The 21,870-nt window shown below is 39.1% G+C and overlaps 1 protein-coding gene and 1 long non-coding RNA gene across 9 annotated transcripts in view; both read left to right on the top strand.

Annotated features, from left to right (window-relative positions):
• fmnl3 (formin-like 3) overlaps positions 1 to 8,184 on the top strand; it is a 37,384-nt gene extending 29,200 nt beyond the window's left edge. For 2 of the 4 annotated variants that reach the window (XM_023290176.3, XM_023290171.3), the window contains 12 exons: positions 133 to 225; positions 324 to 448; positions 867 to 1,069; positions 1,141 to 1,444; positions 1,536 to 1,616; positions 1,739 to 1,868; positions 1,985 to 2,145; positions 2,323 to 2,424; positions 3,675 to 3,767; positions 3,893 to 4,016; positions 4,797 to 4,909; positions 6,688 to 8,184. In XM_023290176.3, coding sequence (XP_023145944.1) covers positions 133 to 225; positions 324 to 448; positions 867 to 1,069; positions 1,141 to 1,444; positions 1,536 to 1,616; positions 1,739 to 1,868; positions 1,985 to 2,145; positions 2,323 to 2,424; positions 3,675 to 3,767; positions 3,893 to 4,016; positions 4,797 to 4,888 — 1,508 coding nt within the window. In that variant the 3' untranslated portion in view covers positions 4,889 to 4,909; positions 6,688 to 8,184. Of the gene's footprint in view, positions 1 to 132; positions 226 to 323; positions 449 to 866; positions 1,070 to 1,140; positions 1,445 to 1,535; positions 1,617 to 1,738; positions 1,869 to 1,984; positions 2,146 to 2,322; positions 2,425 to 3,674; positions 3,768 to 3,892; positions 4,017 to 4,796; positions 4,919 to 6,687 lie in introns of all 4 variants that reach the window. The other 2 variants (XM_023290172.3, XM_023290174.3) reach the window with 2 other exon arrangements.
• Positions 8,185 to 8,911: 727 nt separating this feature from the next.
• Positions 8,912 to 15,646, top strand: LOC129349570 (uncharacterized). Of its 5 annotated transcripts, none has more exons than XR_008602627.1 (4): positions 8,912 to 9,209; positions 10,111 to 10,211; positions 10,991 to 11,074; positions 12,050 to 14,161. It is a non-coding gene; the product is annotated as an uncharacterized LOC129349570 (long non-coding RNA). The 5 variants fall into 5 exon arrangements; XR_008602630.1 differs by lacking the exon at positions 10,991 to 11,074 and adding an exon at positions 14,316 to 15,646 and having other exon boundaries at positions 9,055 to 9,209; positions 12,050 to 14,099; XR_008602629.1 differs by lacking the exon at positions 10,991 to 11,074 and adding an exon at positions 14,204 to 15,646 and having other exon boundaries at positions 9,055 to 9,209; positions 12,050 to 14,099.
• Positions 15,647 to 21,870: the final 6,224 nt, after the last annotated feature.

Raw genomic sequence — 21,870 nt, 5'->3', positions numbered from 1 at the left:
GGAAGCACAAAGCTTGTTTCCTTTGGTTGCATGTGTGCGCAGAAAGAGTGCACTGTCTGTGAGAACATTTTTCAGTTGACTATATTAACCTGAATCCAGGCTCACTAGCATTGTCTTCTGCATCAATCGCAGGTCCATGTGCTCCAGTCCCACCACCACCACCTCCTCTTGCTCCTCCTTTGCCAGAAGCTTCTCCTTCCGTTATCTTGAGTTTGGGTCTGTCAGGTGAGAGCTTGACTGTCTTTCACTTGACTGTCTTTGTTTTCAGTTCCTCTGTAGGCAGTAGAGCATTTTGTAAGCACATATTTTTTTCTTGTCTACAGCCATCAGAATCAAGAAGCCCATCAAGACTAAGTTCCGCCTGCCCGTATTTAACTGGACGGCACTGAAGCCCAATCAGATCAATGGCACAGTCTTCAATGAGATTGATGATGAACGTGTGCTGGAGGTAAATCAAACAGATGAAACTTATTCTATAGTTAATTTTGATGAAAACCTTGGTTTCAAATGTCCACCAGCACAAAAAATGTATGATAAATTAACAACAATTCAAGTACATCCAACATTCAGTCTTAATCCCCATTATGTCCACATTATATACTATGAGTTTAGCATATTAAAGCCAAGGTAAGCTACTTCATCAGGACTGTGATGGTGGAGTTTGATCAGAACTGAGGCAAATCACCTTTTTTATACTGAATATATATACAGCATTAGAGAAATCAGTCGTATCAGAACCAACGACACAAACTAGTCTGTCAGTTCAGAAGCCTGCTGCTACTAACAAGAAGCTGCTTGAGAAAATATGTTCTCAAAATGTTTAATACAAGTTAAGAAAAAGTAAATAAAGTGTTATTCATGGGCAGGAGCTGGATCTGGAGAGGTTCGAGGAGCTGTTTAAGACCAGAGCTCAGGGTCCAGTTGTGGATCTGTCCTGCACAAAGAGCAAAGTTGCTCAGAAGGCGGTGAACAAAGTCACTCTTCTGGACGCCAACCGCTCCAAGAACTTAGCCATCACACTGAGGAAGGCCAACAAGACCACAGAAGAGATCTGCAAAGCGATAGAGAAGTATGCAACTGAAATAATCATTTTAGACTCATCCGTAGAGGAAGTTACGAATATAAGTTCTGCTTGTTTAGGTTTGACCTCAAGGCCTTACCTGTGGACTTTGTGGAGTGCCTGATGCGTTTCCTGCCCACGGAGGGCGAGGTGAAGCTGCTGCGTCAATATGAGCGAGAGCGCCGTCCACTGGACCAGCTGGCGGAAGAGGATCGCTTCATGTTGTTATTCAGCAAGATCGAGAGGCTCACGCAGAGAATGAACATCATCACCTTTGTTGGGAACTTTGCTGACAACGTCAACATGCTCACACCACAGCTCAACGCAATCATCGCTGCTTCCGGCTCAGTCAAATCCTCACCGAAGCTGAAGAGAATGCTCGAGGTTAAGACGCATTCATTTGCTTGGTGGTTTTGTAACTAACAGCATTTATCATTTTTATGCTTATTCATTTATTCTTCTGCTTTACTTGTAGATCATCTTAGCCTTGGGCAACTACATGAACAGCAGCAAACGGGGCTGTGTTTATGGCTTCAAGTTACAAAGTCTTGACCTGGTGAGTATTCAGTTTTGTTCAAGTGCTCAGTTCATTGCAATAAAAATCAACACAGAATTGTGCCGCACAGTTTGTTGTGTTGGTTTTCCTGAAAATGCCACTCATGATTTTTTGTTGCGCAGCTGCTGGACACTAAGTCTACAGACAGAAAGATGACATTGCTCCACTACATAGCTCTCATTGTGAAGGAGAAATACCCTGAGCTGGCAAACTTTCACAATGAATTGCACTTTGTGGATAAAGCTGCAGCAGGTAAGTCCACGTAAAACTGTTATTCTTTCAGTAAACACACAAAGACAGTGTGTTCTGTACAATATATATTTAAAAATCTGAAAAAAAGACGTATTCTCTTGTGACTGTGTGTGAAGTATCTCTGGAAAATGTGCTGCTGGATGTGCGAGAGCTGGGCAAAGGCATGGACCTGATCAGGAGAGAGTGCAGTCTACATGACCACTCGGTCCTAAAAGGCTTTGTGCATTCAAGTGACACACAGCTGGACAAACTGCAAAAAGACGCCAAAACAGCAGAGGTATCCAACACTGTCCTCTCCTCCTAAACCTCACTATCCACTGGAACACATAAAAACAGACATGAGGCAAACCTCAGTCACACACTCAGCTCCCCCAGTCCCTCTAGTACACAACACGTCGTGATTCAACAGCGCTGACAAACACTGCTTCCACTCTGTGCTCGTCCACAATTCTAGGAAGCCTTCGGCAGTGTGGTGAACTACTTCGGAGAGAGCGTCAAGACGACTCCACCCTCCGTGTTCTTCCCTGTGTTTGTGCGCTTCATCAAGGCCTACAAGGTGAGGACACCGAGCAGAGGCGGCATCGATCTCCTCGACAGCTTTCTCTGCTCGTTTGGGAAGTTCCCCGGTTTGTTGTCAGAGGAGCTGAACAGGGCAGAGCTTTGGCTGCTTCTGTGCCACAGGACGTGGCGTATAGTCCGAGGCCAAATAACAGGAAAGGCCAGCTGGGTCTGACTTTAGAGCTGCAGCTGTGGTGTTTAGACTGGTTCCCCCCTCCTCTTCTTCCCCTCCTTCCATCCTCCCCTTTACCTCCGGACAGCCTCGCCCTGCCCCGCCACACAGCACACTTCCTGAGATTGTTCTCGGTCTAGATTTATGGGATCTGCTCAAGGAAATGTGCGACACAAGGATTTCTGGATGCATGTGTCTGTCTGTCTGAGTGTGTGACTCAGAGGAATAGTGTGACATACACTTGTTACAACCCAGAGCAGCATTAAATTAGTTTGTTCAGCTTTTCGGCCTTTAGTTGCCAGATATAGAAACTTCAATTTAGCTTCAGCGACAGCCCTAGCCACAAGAACAGACACGGCAGCAATGAGTAGAAATAAAACCACAAAGCTAAACAAACTACCCAAAAAAAGAGATTTTGAAGGTCAATGCAAAAAAACAGGAGAAAATGAGACTGTAACAAAAATATCCTATCCCCCGCAGAGCTTCCTGGCTATGAGTAAATGTAGTAATTACAGTGAGATACTAAAGAAAAAGCAATGTAAAATAATTAATTACTACCTGTAAAATCCCTACTTTTCTGAGATTTCACATAATATTGAGCTAATTAGTGTTCTTGCTGAGAGCTATAAAATTGATACTCTCTCTATGCAGTAAAAGCTTTGGTTAGAAAATGAGCTTCAGAGGTTGGGCAGAGATTTTGTTAACTTTGATCAGAGCGAGGCTGTTTCCCTCTATTTCTAGTATTTATTCGAAGCTGACCTAAAAAACTGGCTCTAGCTTCATATTTAACACGCAGATATGAAATCGGTAGTGAGTTTCTCATCTAATCTTCTAAAAATGTCCAATTTTTCCCTTTAAAGTGCGTGCATTTTAAAGCTTTACAGGGCGGGCACAAGGACAAAGAATACATTTGTAACGACTGCTTATGTTTATCAAAGCATTCCTTTCCTGTTTGTGTTCAACTTTTGACCTGTTTTCTCCAAGCTTTAAAGGGCCACACAAGTGTGTTGACTTGGATTTATTTGAGCTGCAGTTTCTTGTCACAGACCGACTCACCTTTTTTCTCTCCTCAACAGGATGCAGTGGAAGAAAACGAACAGAGGAAAAAGCAAGAGGAAGCAATGAGAGAAAAGTTACTGGCTCAGGAGGCTAAACAGCATGACCCCAAGGTACAGCCCAAGTGCATGCAACTGAGCTGAATGAATGATCACATGTTTACTCAGTGCTAAATAAAGCTTTGCGGTATGCCAGAGAAGCACAGCGAACAGTACAAATATCCTCTCTGTTGGTTCAGGTCCAGGCGCAGAAGAAGAGGCAGCAGCAGCATGAGCTGATCGCAGAGCTGCGCAAGCGGCAAGCCAAAGACCATCGGCCTGTGTACGAGGGCAAGGATGGTACTATTGAGGACATCATCACAGGTGGGCCGGACAGAACCATAAAAACACCCCATGTGGGTTCCAGCAGCACCAGTGTTCCCAGGCTGAGGATGACTGTGGTCATTCACTGCTCAGCTCCTTTGAAGTGCACCTTGTGCTATGTGGTTCAGACTCCAGCACATCTGGAGCACAGCACATAGCAGCACGGCAGTCGCTGGTTAATCCACGGCGTACTGTTCAGTTAGCTCTGAAAATTGCCACACTAGAGCTGTTGAGCCTCAATAGACAAGCAGTTTGAATTTTTTTTCAATTTGATAGCATTGTTTAATGTATTATGTTTGCATGTAGAAAGACAACACAATTCAAATCAAAACTGATTGGAATTATGCACCTGTCTTTCTTAAATTTAACATTAGGAGTCATTAAAAATAGGCATTTTAAAATCCTTCATGAAAGGCTTTAAAGGAAGAAATAAATGGTATCTACAGCCTCAGCACAGCACATGAGCTAACGGATGTTTTTTGTCATTAATCATGTAAATAATTTAAATGTTGCATCAGTATACTTCATAGTAATGTTAATAATGCTTGTGTGTCACTACTATCAGAGCTGTAACAGCTTTTTATACAATGGACGCCTTCAAGACGTGCTCAGTGTGTCCTAATCCTATTTAAACCCCGAGGCATTGCTTCCGTGCAGCAGGTTCATTACAGTCTCCTGAACAAACTATGGTCCAATGCACCCCCCCCTTCCCCTCCTTCAACACACAAGGGCAGTGTCTCAGGTGTGACGTGTTTTCTCTTCCTCCCCCTCCTCCCCCAGTACTGAAGAGCGTGCCCTTCACAGCCCGCACTGCTAAACGCGGCTCACGGTTCTTCTGTGAAGCCAACCTCTGCGACGACGCCAACTGCTAGCCCTTCCCCCCTAATGCCAAGGTTGTCCAGGTGTCTCTCGAACGCCTCTTGACCTCACTGTGCATGCAGCATGACCCCTGTCACCCAAACCCCAACACATCCCGACTCCAACTAACTTGGGCCGTCACTGGTTGTTTGTGTTCTACTTGAGAAGACTCCTATCAGGCGTCTGGTGATAGAAGTCAGCCAAACCTCTTTGCCTGGCACAGATCTCCATGGAAATACAATTGTACAGAGTGTCGACATGTTTTTTTGTGGAAAAAAAAAATGTCAACACGCTCAATGTACAATCGTGACTCCAATTCAATGCCCACAGAACATCATGCATGAAGCAAAAGGCTGTGCATTACTCAGGTTATATATATATATATATAACAGTTTTAACAGAAAGAGGTTTGGCTCATTCACTGATTGATTGACAGTGCCTTGTTCCATGAGACTAACTTGTTTGGTGTTGGTTTTTCCGGCTAACATGTGACTCTTCTTTCCTCAACCACCACTCTTTATTCTACCCCCTCCAGCTGAAAAGAAGATTAATGACAGTATTTCCCACTCCTAAGAGAGGGTAAGGAAGGTAGCCTGGCTGAAACTTGGCCCGCTTGGCCCTCCAGCTCCTGTGTGCTGCTACAGTGATGTCAGCTGCTTCAGCTAGAGCTTCAAATGCAAAGAAAGAAGGAACAAAAAAAAGCTTCACACCACTGAGATTTGCTTTACCTCACAACAGAAAGACGGAGAATTTAAAATTTGAGTCTAGCGTTGTAGAGAAATGACTCGTCCCAACTTTAAAACGACCATTAAATCAGTTATTTACGTCTGTGCTTCCTAGAAGAAGCTCCTGTGATGTTTTTTAGAATGTAATTGTTCAGTTTTAATGCATAACTGTACCCTTATACATCATCATCCTCACCCCTTCTTATTAAATGTTGCATGTTGTCCAGTGTTTATTTACCTTTCACCTGTCAAAAACGTCCGCCATGTCTGTCTCTGCTAACTGTCATCCGCGGTGTGCTCAACAGCTATTTGGTCAACAGGCTCTAGAAAAACAACAGTCCATGAAAACAGTCCGTAACTAAAACTACTACACAGTTTAAAGATTTTGTTCTGCTTTTACCAGCATCTCGTATGTTATTTCGTAAACCCAAGAGCTTGTTGACCATTGTACTGTAACTTCGATGGCTATTGTTTTGTGTTTTTTAACTGCTGCACTCGTAGTGGCACAAATAACTTCATCCCCAAAGCCTTGAATTTCTCCGTTTTGTGCATCACTGCCTCCGGTTGAAATACAAGGTTATGGGAATGTGTCATTCTGTGTTAAATGCTGCATTGTTCATGCCTTTATTTGCTAATTTTGTAGTTCTAATACACAGTTAACAAAGTTTAACTCCACAAGTGATTGCAGATTTTCTGTAAATGTTTGAGTGAAATATACTGTGGTTGCCATTTTATCAGGTACACCCAACTACAACAGTTTATTACAACAGTCCTGCATGAAGCTTCTAATGTTTTGTGCTGTGCTGTTGTACTGAACTGCATTATATAAAAGAGGTGTTTCTGTTCTTTAGTTCACCTTCATTGATAAAATTGAGGTGGCCTGAATAATATAAACACACCAGTTTATTAGGTGTAGCTCATAAAGTGGGAACCGAGTACACATTTGCATTTATTGCTCAAAAATACTCTTAGCACTGCAAAAGAAAAGTTAAAATATAGAAGTACGTTTGCAGATTGACCTCTCGGTCCTCTAACATGTGTGTCCCCCCTCCCCTGTCTCTCACCCCTCTCTCCATGCCTGCTCACAGATCTCCGAAACCAGCCTTTCCTGCGAGCTGACGCGTTGATCCGGAGCGGTTGGAAGAGACCCTAAACCACTTATTCGTCACTTATACCCCCCTCCTCCTCTCTCCCGTCCCCGTTATAACCCTCCTGCCTGTGTCCCAATGGTCCATCTCAACCCTGAGGCTGCAGATCACAAAGACTGAAAAGGGAGGACAGGACAGAGCCCTTGTTTTAGCTGGGTAATTTATTTATTTATGGAGGCCCCTTTACAGCCACTTTAAGCGAGCAGGCATCATTACAGAAGCACAATGGGCTGCTGCTCCTCTGTCACTGCAGGCGTAAGACTTTCCCTGCTCTGCTGGCACTGACAGAGTCAGAGGATAATCGCAGTGCAGGTGAGTGGAGGACTGTGGAACACAATTTAGGAGGAAGAACTGTGCGTTCACTAACAAGTGTCTGCCAGCATGTGGATCTTCATGTGGATGTTCCCAAAACCCACTAATTTCCTCAGATTGCAGCTCTAAACTGGAACGCAGCCAAGACAAGTTGCCAAACTCTGCTGCTGGGATGTCTGCCTCGAGGAAACTTGCAAAACCTTCCACCAAATAACAGAGAAGCTTCGATACTATGACATTTGTGGACCGTTTCAAAGCGTTGTTGAGTCTTTGCAACGCATACAATCAAGCCTTAACGTTGACAACGGTGTATTTGGATTGTATCTTGGAGGAGAGGCCATGACTTTTTACTGGTTCTTCTGGACGAGCTAGCCAAACCAAAACTTCTCAAAATGTTTCATGATTTGCTTTAAGAAGTGCCTTTTGTGTAAACAGTGTTATTTCTCACGAGTCAGCCATAATTTGTCTGTCTTTCATTCGTTAAAGATTGTATTTTTTACTGCCTTGTACTATTGCTAATGTTTGCCTTATAATACGGACAATATGCAAGTTGAAAGTTCAGGCTTTAAAGGCGCAACTAGAGGGTAGATTATTATTTTTATTATTTACCTCTCTAGCACATCAGTGTCTTTAATCTCAGCTTACATGAGAGCCCTTATGTCTTAGCGCCTTGTCCAAGTAATGACTGAATACTGAATGTTATTGCACCTCGACAACACTCCCTGTCACACCTAAAGTGACATTCGGGAAGTGACAAATGTATGAAGAGTTCACACAGACTGCTGTTGAAGGGTGATGTTGGGTTAACCTGCTCTACATGTGTTAATAGATGAAGGATGAAGGGCGCTTTAAGCTTTTACAATCTGTTTTTAATACAGGTGATGCGTTTCTTCGTAACAGTTGTTGAGACTTACATTGGCACAAAGGGAGCGAAACATCTTCACACTACTTAATTTGACTCGGCATTGTATGAGACACTATTCTTTAAATGGACATTTATATTCATGTACATTGAAAAAATCAAGAAATTGTACTTTTTAGGAGAAATTATCCTTGGGTATTGTCAATTGACTGAAAGATGACACTTCTCGTTTAATAAATATGATGAATTACTACAAGAGCAAAGATTGTCATAAATCAGTGGTATGAAAGCAAAGGATGATGGTCTGTGTTTTATTTTTTTGATGAAGCACCATTCAAACAAGCCATTTCTACAAGTTTATGTTTTATTTCTTTGTTCTTTAACCCTTCAGAACCCAGCGTAGCGCCGGCGTTACGTTTTGCATATTGATTTTCGATTGGCTGTAGATTTTAAACCAGATAAGATAGATCAATAATTCTTTTTGCATATAAAATCTGGGGAGTTACACTAACATTTCACACATTCACCAGGTCTCAGTGTGCTTTTTCGTTGCAGTGATGGGTTTGTAAAAATACACAATGAAGCGCACACAACAAAACTTTTTATAAACCAGACCACCGGTATTTGGAGGACTTCTTACGTTGAAATAAGCGTGATCACGTTGTGGCCATGACCTGTCACATGAATCTTATGTGTCCATACCCGAGAGGCTCCCGTCTTCATCAGCAGGAAGTGACGTTGTTGCCGGGAATTGTAGTTTTTCAGCCGACAACTACAACTGTAGTTTTCGGCTGTAGCCTGCACAGATACGAGCTCTCACTCGTTTCAGGTCCGTGTACGGATCTGTTAATTGGATTTTCCGTTCTGAAACGGGTATTGAAAAACAAAAAACGAGTGGTTATTTGATTTTCGTTTTAAAATACCAAAATTAAAATTGAAATACAAGGCGTTTTTCCCTTTTCATCATCAAAAAGGGATATACGATTTTCTAAAAAAAATGCTTTGATTTTCGTTTTATATTTAGAATAACAAGAAAGTAAAATCAGTAAGACACAGAAATGAAAAAAGGTCGGTTTTTTTATTTTCTGAGACCGGAAGTGGTCATGAGCAAGTGTTGAGCCAAACGACAACAAGATTCTCAGAGGGCGGAGCCAGAGAGCAGCGATTGGTCAGACCATAGATAATATAGAAGACAGCGCCCTAGCGTATCTAGTCTATGTATATCTATGGTCAGCACGTCTGGTAGCATCTCTGGCTGCTGTTGATCTTGTTTTTGGAGTAAAACACGGTAAGAAGATAAATACTTCTAACCTGTAGCGTTGTTTTGTTGTACGTTAAGTCAGCGACTTGTGAAGAGTTGTGTTTTGTAGTGTTTGAGCAGTTGGTCTGGACGCGTTAGCTAGCTAAGCGGCTAAGTTAGCTAGCGGGCTAATTAACACAGGTGGCTAACTTACCGCTGAACACCTGTGTTAGTTGCTGCAGCAGCTGTCCTCATTATTAGAATGACCTTCTCAACCTGTATTTCTCTGCTGTGTATTTAAGCTTTTAAAAAGTTATTTTACTTTAAGGTTAACTGAAACCCGTTCAGCTGCACTGAAGTTTAACATTCAGCTGGTTTGAATTAAACCGTGCTTAACTTAACATTGTGCAACATTACCTCTCTGAATCTCCATAATTTCATTAAATTCCTTCTCTCTTCCACTGCTCAAGTTCAATCCAGTATATAAAGTGACATTAATAGTGAATAAACTAACAACCAGCCATTGTATTTATTTATTACCGCATGTATTTGTAGTAAAACATGAGTTGAAACATCCTACTTTTGGATCTAGAACTGCACAAGCCGTTCATTTTCAGTCACCTGACGAGTTAAACTCCCCTTTTTATGTGAGGTTGAAGCAGAAAGTCTGAGTTAACAAAGAAAGTTGTTTATAATTTGCGATACCTGTTATCTCTGACTGAGGCTTTAGTTTTAGTTGAGCCAATTTACACGTAGAAACTTTGTTCAGGAAGATTTCTCAGTAGCTCAGAGGACAGGCTGCTTTTTACACAACCTTGTAAGAGAATGTCTGTCAATGCTTTCAGCAGAATTTAGAAACACAACACTTCCTAAACAGATATTTTGAGCCTGTGAGGTTGAACATTTGAGAGTCTCTCAGTTTGTGTGTTTGTGGTCTTTCTGTTTCTAGGTGGAAGCTGAATTAGTGAGGATGACTCCTGCTCCTGTCATCTCTAAGCTCCTCACACATCTTTACCTGCACATGAGGAAAATCACTCCTGTAGAATGCAGGTATGTTTGTCATTATTATAAAAAGATGTTGTCTGGTGACCTGTCAGAAACCCATCATACAGAGTCAGCCAAAATAATGTTTACACACATCAGGAAAAGAAAAACTTGCATAAATATTTCCATACCAAATTTTTTCAGACATCACGAGATTAATAAAAGTTATCTTTGGCCTCTACAATTACAAGAGGTGCTCAAAGTGGTGGCCACTGGCTTCCAGACATTTCTGTTGTGTTGTAGACGTCGTGTTGATGCTCCATTCATGAGGGTAGCGCCATCTGTTGGGAAAACATCGTACAACAGGACACAGAGTTATGATTTGATCAAACTTAGAAAGAGGAATCTATATGTATAGAAGTACTTATACATATGAAATATTTATAAAAGTTTTTCTTTTCCTGATGTGTGTACATTATTTTGGCTGACTCTGACCTTAATGAGAACAAAACTGTCATTTAATTGTTGCTCTGAAAGCTTCTTTAGTGAAAACCGGCTGGTGTTCTGCTTTGAAACAAACTGCTGTTGAGGTCTGTGTTTTTAGGTTTAACCCCACAGTTTCTGAATGAACTGATCATATTTTTTTTCCTGATCAATGTGGACGTTATAATTGATGGTAACATTTACTAATCATATAATCAGCATGACAATATAACAGTAGAACATTCTGACCACCTGACTAATACTGTGTTGGTCCCTTTATGCTGCTAAAACTCCTCTGACCCAGTGGTTCATCAGAACCTCTGGGGATGTCCTGTGGATTCTGTGGGTCCTGTGGGTTACAGGGTGGGTCCTACCTAGACCAGGCTGATCCTGGACCATCCCACAGATGCTCAATCAGATCTGGATGTGGAGAGTGTGGAACCCAGGTGAACAGCTTAGCTCTGTCGTGTTCCTCGGACCACTCCTGTAGTAGCAGTTTTAGTTCGTCCTGCTGAGGGAGGCAGCTGGCATCAAGGACTGCTGTTGCCATGGAGACTAGGGGGTTGTTTGTCCTGCAGTGTTTAGGTGGTGGTACATGTCAAACATCCACATGAATGTCAAGGTTTCCCAGCAGAACGTTGCATTAGAACAAGATGATGGATGTTGTTCTCTTCAGCTGTCAGTGGTCAGAATGTTGTGGCTGATCGGTGGATCTGTCTGCCTTTACTCTGACATCCAGAGTTATACAAAAGTGTAGTATGTGTGCAGTGCAGAAGAGATTTACTTTATTGTATGCAGTTTTTTTTGTTTTTTTAAGGGAGAGCATTTTTTATCCACCTGAAGAAGACCTAATCTTTCCCTTCAAAGGATAGTTAATAATTACTACGGCTTCCATAGTGGTTCCATCAGAGAAAATCATATCCATATACAGATTTTTATTAATTCCAGGGCTGGTTCAGTAAAGATTATAATAATAACTACATCAGATAATTCTTGGTTGCAGTTGGAATTTTGCAGCCGGAGAGATGGTTGAGAAGGTTTGCAGTTCTTGTTTTAGCAAAATATGTTAGAAGATCTTTATTGTCATTGTACGTGAAATTATCTGCAAACCAGCAAAGTGCATCAGTCTGTGGTATCTAAAAATAAGTAAATAAAAATGCTTCTAAAGCCAATAATAAACAGAATATTTTGAGGGAATATTCTACAAAGGAAAGAAAAGCTCCATTCTCACTCCTCTCAGGATAAACTGTCATTAAAATTGACTTTAAATTTAGCTTCAACACAAGATAAAAACATTTACTTTCATTGCTGATGTTGTCAAGTTTTAATAAAGTTCATGCTACTTTTATAAAATGATGAAAGTGAATAAATTGTATTTCTGTGATCTGTGTTTGATTTCTGTCTTTTCTCTTGTCATCCAGATGTTCAGAGGGAGATGATGCCACATCTGGTCCAGCTGATGGAAGGTCTTGAAGTTCTCTGACTGGCCTCGACTGAAGATGGTCGTCTCACTGGATTTAAGGTTCAGATGCTCAGTAACAAACTCCACCAATGAGCCAACAGGGAAGCTTTAGGTTTATTAAATGTTGCTATGAAGGTTTCACTGTTTTTCTTTGTGAATGCAATGTGCTCCAACTGAAACTTGAATTAGAACTTAGAAGTAAATCCTGCCATCTGAAAGGATTTAGTTGCATTAATAACCTCATAACATTCTAATTTTTATTCCAGTCTTAGTTGGAAATAGAATCTCTGTATTGATTCAGGTAAAAACTGAACTTCACAGCATGTTGGAGCAAAACAACCAGATGAAAACTGTGATGGTGTTGGATTGTCAGACCGTAATGTTGCAGCTCAAAGCAGCTTTTCTAGCTCAGTTCATTCTGACATTCAGCTATGAATCAACACAGCAGATGGTGATCCATGCTGTGGAAGTCTCACATCTCCTGATTTAATGGAGCTGCTTTGCACTTTTTACGCTGTTTATTCACCAACACTTTATTTAATAAAAGTCCCATCTAGTTTTTATGATGAATGTGATGTTTTAATTTCTCTGTGAATAACTGCAGTCTAATGCAACAGCTGGAGTTGTAAGATCTGTCCTGATATTGATCATGAAGTATTGATCAGAATACTTATGGTCAGCAGTCATCCCTGAAGTTTTACATTAAAATGTTTACTTGTGTTGTGAACTTTGGTAAGAAGCAGAAACTTTTGCGTTGCCATGGATACAAGAGTGTTAAATTCTGTCCATGTTTCCATTTTGGGAAATGCAGTCCAGTTCCAGAATGTGGAGGAATTTAGTCTCAGAGTCACAGACAACAAATATTATCTGAAAGTCGGGTTATTGTTGTTTATCAGCACAATACAAAAAGATTAATGTTAGAAATATTCCAGTTAAGACTCTAGAATATCAGTATTTATGTAAATTTACCTCAATAATATGAATGTTCAGGTTAAGATTGTACAGTGATATTTATTATGTAAGTTTAGCTGATTAAAGTTAATGACTCTGCACTAAAATATTATTTAAATTGACATCATTATTATAATATTTAGGGTCAGACCCTACAGTATTGAGATTAAGAAATCAAATATTCTATAAAATGTAAATACACTGAACTCATTTGGATATATTTAAGTGAGACTCTACAATTTTATCTGACACAAATCTATCTAAATCAAAATTTTAATAATTTTCATGCCAAACATTTACTGGACTGATTTAAACATTAAAATCACTCCTTTCTAATCCTCTGCTGTACGTTCAAACCTGAGGCCTTAAATAGAAACACACAAGTATCTGATTGAAGGAACTTCTGCAGAGTCCTGGTTCCAGAACATGACGATAGAATTATAGACAAACTTTAACAAAAGCTGCCTGAGAGTTTACAGGTTTTTATGTTAGATTTCTTCAGTAATTTAATGAGTTATCAGCAATAATCAAGTGTTCATTTGATGAACTTCATTTCCTAAAACATCCAGAATTGGAGCTCATATCTTTGGCAGCTGTAAAGTTTGTGCTCCTTCAAAGTTCACAACACAATGAATGAATTCCTAAAACACTCTCAATGCTGGAGAGCGTTTGATGCTGAAGCAGTGATCAGTTTTTCTGTTTCTTCTCTGGAGATGCACAATGAGGGACGTCTGCAGCGACTGAGAAAGAGTCTCACCACATCCTGACATGAGGAAAAAGACTTTATTGAAGACTACAATGAGAAAAACTATCAGACAGTAGACGGCTGCATTCAAGGTGAGCTCTGAACATTTGATCTGGAACAGGAATTCAATAACGGCAGCATGAGCTTCATTTCAGTCTGTAGCTGCTGAATTCATGGATGAATCATCTGGCACTAGAGAGGAAGACCATCAAACATCCATGTCAGCTGATGGAGGTCCAAGAGTCTCACCGAACAACCAACCTACAGAGTGAAGACCTCAAATCTGATTGGACGGCCTCCTATTCAGCCACATGTGAACAAATGCCTCTAAGTTGATTTGTTTTCTAAAATAAATCTAGTTTGAGTCCTAATCTATACCTGTGTGTTTGCTTCTTTACACCGCTGTTAACAGTTTAGGCTGTTAGATTGTTCCAGATAAGACAAGTACAAGATTCTTCAGAGCCGTTCTACCACGAGCCTGACAGGAAGAACTCCAACAGCTACTGAATGTTCCTGTGGTTCCCTCAAGGCTACAGGAGGAGCCCTACGAGGACGAGCCGGTCCACCTGATGGCGGCCAGTCGCTGCGGTTCAAAGCCAACACTGACTACGTGGACTTCTAGTGGACCACATGGAGGCCTTCAAACCAGACCAACAAGTTCAGCGACTCCCCGACTCGTGGGTCTGAGGATGCTGCCGAGCCTCGGTCCAGCCGGCCTCCTGTCTGTGGGTGTTTGAGTGCTGAGAGGTTTGTGGATGCATGTGAACGTTCTGTGTTGAAACAGCAGCTTTGGACTCAGTAACGCCGGGAAAAACCAAGAGCTCCTTTATTTGTGACTTCCACTAAAAAAACTGATGAAAATAAGTTTGCCAGGGTTCTGACTGATAACACATTATTAAATAATGAAAATAATCGTTTAAATATTCCTTTAAACAATCCTTTTAGGTCTACATTTCCTTTACACTGACTTCTTGGTATATGTACAAGTATTTTAGGTGGAATATACCGTTAAACTCACCTTTTAGGTCTACATTGGAGGATTTTAGGTGGAATTTTCTTCCAAACGGTCTTTTAGTCTACATTTAAGGATGTTTAGGATGGTATATTCTTCCAAACCAACTTCTCAGGTCTACATTTCAGGTGGAATATTCCTCCATACTGACTTTTTTGGTCTACATTGAAGGATTTTTTCTAAACTACCCTTTCGGGTCTATATCTGAGGTTTTAGGTGGAATATTCCTTCTAACCAGCCCCTCAGGTCTCTTTGAGGATTTTGGATGGAATACTCGGTTAAAGCAACATTTTAGGTGCATGTCCAAGGATTTTTGGTGGAATGTTCCTTTAAGGTGAATTTTTGAGGACCTTGTAGGTGGAAAACTTCCTGAAACCAACCTTTTAGGTCAACATTCAAAGATTTAAGGTGGAATATTCCTTTAAACCAACCTAAATTTCATGTTTTGATCATTATCAAGTGAGAAACCTCAATCCAGACTCCTCATAATGACGTTTGAGATTTATGCTTCTGTTATTTGTTTAGTCCAGACTAAATGACAGAAATCCACAACTGTCATTTTATTTCAGGACTTGGTTATTAAATGTCAAAACAATCCATGTGACTCTAAAAACTCAACAGCTTTACAAACTCTAAGATTAAACTCTCCACAAGGATCTAAAATAAGTTGGACTTCTACATGAGAGCTTTAATTATTCTTCATCTACTTCCTGAAAAGTTTGGTCAATTAAAAAAGACAAAAACTAATATTTTCAGCTGAACTAAAGACAGACTTTGTGATTTTTCTGCTCACATGTTGTGTTGTAAACTTACTCTTTCAAATAAATATCCTCCTAACCCCCTGGAAACCAGCGTTTGTCCTGTTTTTGTGTTGCTCCTCGGCGACCCTAGACAGCCGGGTCCTAATGTTTTTGGAGCAACACACCATACTATGATGTTTTTACAATGATGGTTCTACTATGGAACCAGTTTGACATGTTCAGGCGTTCTTTGTGTGAAAACTCAGAGATTTCAGGTATCAGAAGGTGGTTTTCAACTTTCTTTGTTAACTTTCTGCTTCAACTTTAAATTTCCTTCACTAACCCAGCCCTCTGGACTTCCAGTAAGCTGTGTTCCTATTGGCTGTCCAGGTGGCTGTGTTCCTATTGGCTGTCCAGGTGGCTGTGTTCCTATTGGCTGTCCAGGTGGCTGCTTGGTGTTATCAGGAACACCTGAGCAGCTCACTGTCTTCCTGCTTTATGTGGCTGCAGCCAAACATTTCCTCTGATTCTCTTCACCAGTGAATCGGGTTTGGCTCTGTTGCTTTAGTTAGTTTTTTAGGCGTTGGCTTGCAGCTTCCAGCAGTAAAATCATCTTTAATGTGTTTCTTGGTGTGTTTTAGGGCTTTGTACTGGATAGTTGTCTTGGTAAATGTGGTTCTTTAGCCACAGTTAGCACATGGTGCTAATGTGTGCAGTGATTAGTGGATTTGGTACAGCTGAGTTGTGTTTTTATCTTGGCTGTAGTGAGTCTTCAGAGGTTTTTGGTCAGACACATTCTGTATTCTTGTTTGTGAACCCACGTTGGTTGTCCAGAAGGTAAGAGTTCCTGTCCTGATTCTCTGTTCCTAGAGGTTCTCTGGTAGGCTGCAGGAGACTAGCGTTTGGGCTGTGCTAGTTTGGTTTTTGTTCGGTTTCATTTGGACGACTATCTTGAGGCCCCTCCATGTGGTTTAGTGAGGTTTTCTGGAACAGTTCTACAAAGCAACTTGCAGCAGAAGAGACTTTGAGAGTTTTTAGGATGTTCTGGAGACCAGACTTTAGAGCAGCAGAAACATTTGTCAGCAGTTTGAGCAGGAGAAGGTGAGCTTCAGAGTAGAAATGAGGAGAAGGAAACCTTCTTGACCCGTGTGGTGAGGTCCTGTACCAAGAGTTTGAGCAGGTTGTGAAGAGTCTGTAGTTCTTTGGTCTGAAAGCACAAGAAGAGTCGACTCATTAAAGGAGAAAACAGGAGATATTGTTGGTTCTTCTGTCACTCTGCAGTTTCCTTAGACTGAATATCAAGTTTATATTTTAAATGATTTCCCATGTGAGCCCAAGAAGACTTCAATAAAGTCCCTCCATCCCCTGGACACAACATATTTTATTACCATGTTAAATCTTTTTTTTTGTTTGTTTTTGAGTTTTAATCATAGTCTTAGCATAGTTTTTTTTCTCTTTGCTTGTTTAGTTTTGTCATCTGTGTAAAAGGCGCTAAACAAATAAAGTTGAATTGATAAATTGAATAATTGACTAACTCATGATTGTGACAACAGAAGTATTTTCGTTGTGATTTAAGGGTTTATTTCATTTGTAAGGTTGGGGTTAAAATCTTGACAAAAAAGAAGATTAAAGAAATAAACTACATAACAAAAAGCAATTAAATCAAAGGAAAAGAGCCTTTAATACAATAAAACTTGTAAAAAGTTTTATTATTAAAAAGTATTTTTTAAATGTTTAATATCCTTCTTGTTTAATTGTATTTTTTAAATGTTTAATATTCTTCTTGTTTAATTGTATTTTTTAAATGTGTAATTATCGAAAATATTTTCTGTAATTTTGAATATTTGTTTTTTGAAAATTTTGTTTAATTTCATGCTTACATGTATTGTATCTTGTTTAATTATCCAATTCAAACATAAAATACAATTAAATGATCTTAAACAGAATATTAAACAAAATATTGAATTGGATACTTGAACAAGATACAATACATGTAAGTATGAAATTAAACAAAATTTTTAAAATACAAATATTCAAAATTACAGATAAAATATTTTTGATAATTACACATTTAAAAAATACAATTAAACAAGAAGAATATTAAACATTTAAAAAATACAAAACATTTAATTAAAAAAATAAAAGTTTAATTAGAAAAATACATCTTAAAGACAATAAAACATCAAATAGGAATTAAACAGAAAATACAATGAAGCATTTAAAAAGAAAATTAAACATTAAAAGGTGGTAAAACATTTAAAAAGAAAAACCTTAAAGATTTAATCGAAAAATTAAATATTGGGAAAGAAAAAAAAATTCAAACAAGCCGATAAAACATTTGAAAAAACAATTTAACATTAAAAAGACAAAACATTTGGAAATCAAATCAGACATTAGAAAAGAATAAAAGGTGAGAAAAGAGCAAAACTAAATGTTTAAGAAGAATCAAACTAAAGACAAAACATTTGAAAAGACACCAGTTAGACTTTAGATCAAATTAAACAGAAGAGACAATAAAACGATCAAAAAGAGCAAAAACAGATAAAGGTCTTGAAGCGTTTTCTAGTCTGAAATGAAAACATCAAGTTGTTTCTTCAAACATTTCCTCTTTCTATGTTCTTGGTTTGATTGTGGACAGATTTACTAAGTGCTCATTTCAGAAAACTGTTTTCCAGATAAAGTCTACTAGTAGTTGAAGGCATTTATCAAACTAATGTTACCTTCTGATCTCCACAAACTTTACTCTTCAGTGAAGAGAATCAAAGTTTGTTGAGGATTTCTAAAAAACCCACAGGTGAAGGTCTGAGAAGAACTCAGATGGATGGTCTAAATGTGAAATCAAGACTCATGGTCACAAGTTTTAAGGCTTCTGTTAACCAGAAAGTTCAAACTAATGGAGAAGTACTGAGAAACTTTTAAGATTTCAGTCCTCAGACTGTGGAAAGGTTCAAACTAACAGAGAACTACTCAGGAACCTCGAAGATATCAGTCCTTGGACTGTCTGAAAGTTAAATCTAACAGAGAACTACTGTGGGACTTAGAGAATTTCAGACCTCAGACTGTGTGAAAGCTCAGGTCCTGAGGACTCGGGAGGTCTGGAGGCTTGGAAAGTCTTGGAACTGAGGGTTCAACCCTCCAGCAACCCTCCTGAAGTCCAACCCCCTGAGAAAAACGGTCGAGTCGAGACTCGAGTAAAAAAAAAACTCAAAAACGACAAAAAATAGATGATAAATGCGCAAAAAAAAGAAGAATTAGTATCTGAGCGAATAGCTCAGGGGAAAAGAAGACAGACTACCAACTGGAAGGTAGCTGGTTCGAGACCCGCCACCGGCCTTTAACTTTCTTTGTCTTTGTCAGAATTTAGAGAAAATTTAAGAAGTGTCTGGTCTTGAACCAGCGACCTGCAGCTCCATAGGCAAATCCTTAACTCACTGAGCTACAGATCAGATAAAAAGAAATAAATTCGTCCTCCCTTTGTCATCGTAGTTTCCAAGTGACCACATGGGTGGAGCCAAGGCGGAGTCTGGGTGGAGTCAGGGTGGAGAGTAGGTGGGGAGGTGGGTGGCGGCCTCCCCCCTCTACTCCCCCACCGCCCACCACACCTTCCCCTGCCCGACGAGTTCCTCGAGTCTCCACGAGTTCTTCGAGTCTCCACGGGTTTTCCCGAGTTTCTGGAGTCAGAACAAGTTGTCATGAAGAGGTGTTGAAGTCGGCCAGGATGGACTGACTTTTTACAGCGACTAGAAGGAAGACAACTAGAAGAGCAGGTCTTTAACCACCATCCATAAAATCCATGGAGTCGGTTCCAGAGAAATGAAGGGAGGTCAACTTTTATCAACCTCCATCCAGATGTTCAACTTGATATCTTTACTTGGAGATTTTTAGCACCACGAATCTTTAGTATCACACTTTATTATCATTTATTAGGACTTTAATGGAATCCACCAGCAGATTTACTTTTTGTTGACAAACTATTCTTGTCGTCGTGGGACTGCAGTATTTAAAACTGTTCCTTCTATTTGACCTCATGTTTGTTAGTTTTAGTGGAGAATCTTATTTTAGTTGTCGATTAGTCTCTTAAAAACCAAATAATAAATTGGATTAGTCAAGAGGTTTAAATTTCTTACTTTGTCATATTTTAAATATGACAAAAAAAAAAAATAAAGCGTCTTGAGACAATTTGACCTGTAATTGGCGTTATATAAATAAAACTGAATTTAAATTGTATGTATCTTGTCATGTTGGAGTAATTCAGCCATATATGTTGGAAAACACATTTTCTTTGTCCATTAATCTGTTGATTGTTTTCTCCAGTAATTCATTTCTTGTTTTGGTTTATAAAATGTCAAACCCAAATATATTCAGTTTACCGTCATAAAAACCAAAAAGATTTACATTCATGATGCAGGAATCAGGCAGTTTTTCACTTTTTATCTTAGTTTAGTCAGAAAGATAGTTGATAATGTGTGAATTGTTGCAGCTTGTGAGCCGTAGAAGGTTTTAATCTTTGGGGCCCAGTGTCAAAAAACATTTAGAAACCATCATCAACAAAACACTCAACAAAGATTTGAACATCATTAAAGGGAAATGCAACTTTTGCATGACAATGTCTAATTAAAGGACATTTATTTCCAACGTAAATGTGTGATATTCATCCTCTGGAGCTTTCTCTTCACATCATCTTCCACCTGGACTGGTTTGGTCGGGAGCATGTGCAACAAACATTTGAAAAACTGCACTTTAACATCAATGAATGACACTCAAGTTTAATCTCTACATAAATGAGACTGAGTCTGGATGTGCTGCTCTGTCATTAACTCCTAAGTTTAGGGAAAGTTCAAACAAAAGAGGACAGTTCAGATAAGACTTGAGAATGAGCTTATTTTGAACAAACATCTCAGACTTTCTGAGCTTCAGCACCTATAGCAAGATATTTTAACAACAAGCAACTCAAGAGATCCAGAAGTTGGAGAGAGTTAGCTTTAGCTGAGCCAAAGAACATGTGGGATGCTAACCTAGCAAATATTTCAGACTTTCCTCTGTGAATTCTGAGAAATAACTTCCTATTTAATGACAGAGCTACACATCTTAACTCAGTCTCATTAAAACAGACTCTAATTCAGTGTCATCCATCCATATTAAAGTGCAGTTACCCAAAATGTTTGTTGCATGAGCTCCAACAAAACCTGTCCAGGTAGAAGGCCACTTTGACAAACAGGAAGTGGAAGATTCCAAGCAGATTTATAGAAGGGGGAACCGGACTGTACTAAGTGTGGTCAAGTATAGAGGGGTGTTTTGTGGTTTTTTAAGGCTGATAATGATTATTAGTGAGACATTTGGAGTAGATTCATTTGCAGTAAATGAAAGTATTTAAAGACACGATTACAAGAACACAAACTCTAACAGAAAACTTTGTTGATACGTTTTTGTTTTGTTTACCAATGTTAAGTTAACCCTTAAACATCCTCACCAAGAAAAAGGCAATGGAAAAATTATTTCTTTATATTTCTTATCTCTTTGGGGCACTAATAACAACAATCAATGGTTTTTTTATGAAGAGACCCAGTGATTTTTAAAATATTGACCTCTACCAAACGGTTGAGAAAATTATTTTACCCTTTTAAATCTTTTTTTTTACATTTCAAATGACACATGAATGATTTTTTTTTCAAAGAAAACCTTTCTGAAGTGCTTTGCACGGCCTACTTTACATTATTTCATCATATGGCACATTTTTACAACATGTTGAAAAATTGCATTTTTTTTTCGACATAGTATAGTAAGGCGTTTTTTTGCGCCAAAATTCATGACGATTTTTTTTCAAAGAAAACCTTTCTGGAGTGTTTTTCACAGCCTCCTTTACATTATTTCATCATTTTCATGTTTTCACAATATGTTGAAAAATGACATTTTTCGACATAGTATACTATGGTATTTTTTTGCACCAAAATTCATGATAATTTTTTTTTTCAAAGAGAACCATTCTGGAGTGTTTTTCACGGCCTCCTTTACATTATTTCATCATATGGCACGTTTTTACAATATGTTGAAAAATGAAATTTTTTTTCGACATAGTATACTATGGCGTTTTTTTTGCGCCAAAATTCATGATGATTTTTTTTTCAAAGAAAACATTTCTGGAGTGTTTTTCATGGCCTCCTTTACATTATTTCATCATATGGCACGTTTTTACAACATGTTGAAAAATCTCTTTTTTTTCAACATAGTATACTATGGTGTTTTTTTGCGCCAAAATTCATAATGATTTTTTTTTTCAAAGAAAACCTTACCATAGTATTTTTCATGGCCTCCTTTACATTATTTCATCATAT

Source organism: Amphiprion ocellaris, chromosome 8 (assembly GCF_022539595.1).
Source record: "Amphiprion ocellaris isolate individual 3 ecotype Okinawa chromosome 8, ASM2253959v1, whole genome shotgun sequence".
Lineage (NCBI taxonomy): Eukaryota > Metazoa > Chordata > Actinopteri > Pomacentridae > Amphiprion > Amphiprion ocellaris.
Note: the sequence above shows the minus strand (reverse complement) of the source record. Positions and strands in the feature narration are given on the sequence as shown.